The sequence below is a fragment of the Montipora capricornis genome, chromosome 3, assembly GCF_036669925.1.
Source record: "Montipora capricornis isolate CH-2021 chromosome 3, ASM3666992v2, whole genome shotgun sequence".
Classification (NCBI taxonomy): Eukaryota; Metazoa; Cnidaria; class Anthozoa; order Scleractinia; family Acroporidae; genus Montipora; species Montipora capricornis.
Window position 1 is genome coordinate 64,280,912 of NC_090885.1, and position 2,500 is coordinate 64,283,411.

At 42.7% G+C, this 2,500-nt stretch overlaps 1 protein-coding gene across 1 annotated transcript in view; it reads left to right on the forward strand.

Moving 5' to 3' along the window:
- The window catches only part of LOC138040710 (zinc finger protein 585A-like), a 45,907-nt gene that overhangs the window by 36,586 nt on the left and 6,821 nt on the right, over nucleotides 1-2,500 (forward strand). Inside the window, exon 5 of the mRNA XM_068886386.1 lies at nucleotides 256-262. Within this exon, the coding sequence (XP_068742487.1) occupies nucleotides 256-262 (7 nt within the window). The remainder of the gene's footprint in view (nucleotides 1-255; nucleotides 263-2,500) is intronic.

Genomic DNA, 2,500 nt, shown 5'->3' on the forward strand with positions numbered 1-2,500 from the left:
TCTGGTGAAGTTGGTGTTTTTCGTTTGAGTGACTGGGCAGATATAATGTCCTCTCGGTCGCCGGCAAAGCCACTGGTGCCTGGACGAGCATCTTCATTGCCACTGGCCACCACCACCACCACTTGGGTATAACCAAAATCCCGTCTGATTGTTCCTTCCGAATCTTCTGTAGGACTAAGCTTATTATGTTAAATGGAGGAAAAGCATAAAACTTGTAGTTACTCCATGTCAAGTGAAAAGCGTTGACAGCAAAAGCTTCCGGGTCTGGATGATATGAAATATATGGCTTGACTTGATAATTAATGTGAGAGGCAAACAGATCAAGATTCGGGGTAAAACAAAGTTGTGCACACGATTGCTGAAATAATGTTTTGTTAAGGCACCATTCTGTGTTACGCCTAGATTTTCGAGATTCAGAGTCTGCCTCAATGTTCTCTTTCCCCGGAATTCAGGCAACAGTGAGCCATATATTGTTTGCAATACTCCAATCCCAAATAGTTTTAACTAAGAAATTCAACTTAGTTGAATGACTGGTGCCCATTTTATTAGCTATAACTTGAACTGTTGTGTTATCAACCAGGACTCTAACATGTCTTCCTGGTACTAGTGGTCTATAAGCTTGTAAGCCAATAATTCAAGATAGTTGATATGGGTTTCCTTCTCTGTAGCTGTCCAGAGCCCCCCTGTAGAGAGGTCATTTACTGCGCACCCCCATCCTTGTGTAGATGCATCAGTACGAATGGTGATTTGTGGGTCAGGTCTGTCTATTTTATTGACTGCAGTATCTATACAATCGATCTACTACTGAAGCTCCTCTCTAGCAAATGGTGTCAAAATTCTCAGCTTTTTGTGTAAGGGCTTAAGATTTTTCATGTTCTGTAATGCGAAAATGCAAAGGGTCATACATTACCCCAGGAAAACTAGATATGATGAGGCCCACAACTTGTGCCACCTCACGAATCCACACTCTTTTACATGACAGAATTTGGGTTACAACTGTCTTCACACTTGTTTGCCTTGTCTAAAGTAGGTGATACTGTCACATGGATTGAGTTCAAAACAAACCCCAGAAATACTAGAATTTGTGTCGGTATGAAAACTGATTTTTTAGGGTGAAGAACAAAACCGAGATTGCCCAGCAATGTTGTGCCAATAACATTAGAGGCACATTCCGTAAATCCACAGATGCCATATAACAATTTGGTTACATTAAGCTAAGAGCAGTCCAAATTGAATACATCTTAAAATTTAGGATTAATCTATGTAACCCATTATCTTTGGGCCGGAGAAATATGGGGGAGATAAAATCACTCTGCGCCGAAACAAACTCAACAATAACTTCTTTGGCCAATAAATGTTGAATTTCTTTTGAATTTCTATTTTTCTCTGTTGAAACATGTCTGATGCGGCGGAGAAGTGAACTCAATTTTCTCCCCAGCAACTGTGCGCAAGACTTCTGCGTCAGAATTTATTTTTGCGCCATTCGCACAGTCTACGTGACAACTGGCCAGCTTTGAACGAAGCCGCATCTTCAATATAAAATAATGTATCACCTTCGACTTATTCTCGGCTAAATTGCTTACCTGCAAAGTTTTAAAAATCAATTCATCTGCTGTATTTACTGCCACTGATTTCCCTGATTTCCCCTCTTTTGTGAGTTTGTCTTCAACTTGGGGAATGATTTTGGCGGGTACTGCTTCCAGTTCGTCGTTGTCTGTTATCCGAGACAGCATTGTTGTTATTCGAGAAGCGGCCTGCTTTCCCTTGGTTATGTCGTTCAGGGAAAGTGGTTTTACTTATCTTGTTCGAGGCCCGAATGTCGTTTAATCGTGATTACAGATTATCGCCAAACAATAGCAACGTTACCAGGACGTCCGAGGCACATAAACTGCTCTAGTGTTTGTGCAAAGTGAGTATGGCGTCACGACGCCGCAACGATAGCTCACACGACGTGTGGCCTAGCAGTGCCAACGCATCTGTATTTAGTTTTACTAGCTTATCAAGCTCCGGCAGTTTTTCTGCCTCAATTGCACTTGCGTTTCTGTGGACAGAGGCAAAATACCCCGACTTTTGCATTGACTTTTGTATTGACGAGGCGCGAAGGTCCTGTTGTCTGGTTTGTTGTCAAGTTTGTCCCAAATCTCCGTGTTAACATGAGCCTGTCCTGCCTGTCGCAGTTTCCTGGTCGACTGTATTTTCCATCTTTTCTTTCAGTTTTGGTTCGCTAAGTTTAGCAGACCAACGTTTGATGATAATGTCAGCAAGTTGCTGATTAATATTCGGACCAATGGCCTCGTCTTGATCGAAATCTTGACAGAGGTCAGTCAGCAAAGCGTCATACTCGTGTCGAGCATCTGAGACGCTTGTTTCACCCTCTGTGGTCGTGTCGACCTGGGGTTCTGTCGTTTTAAGGAGCGTTTCGCCGTCACTGAGATCGCTTTCAGCATCCTTTCCATGTTCCGTTCAGCTTTTGCGTCGTTTGTTTACCGGTTCCTCTGCT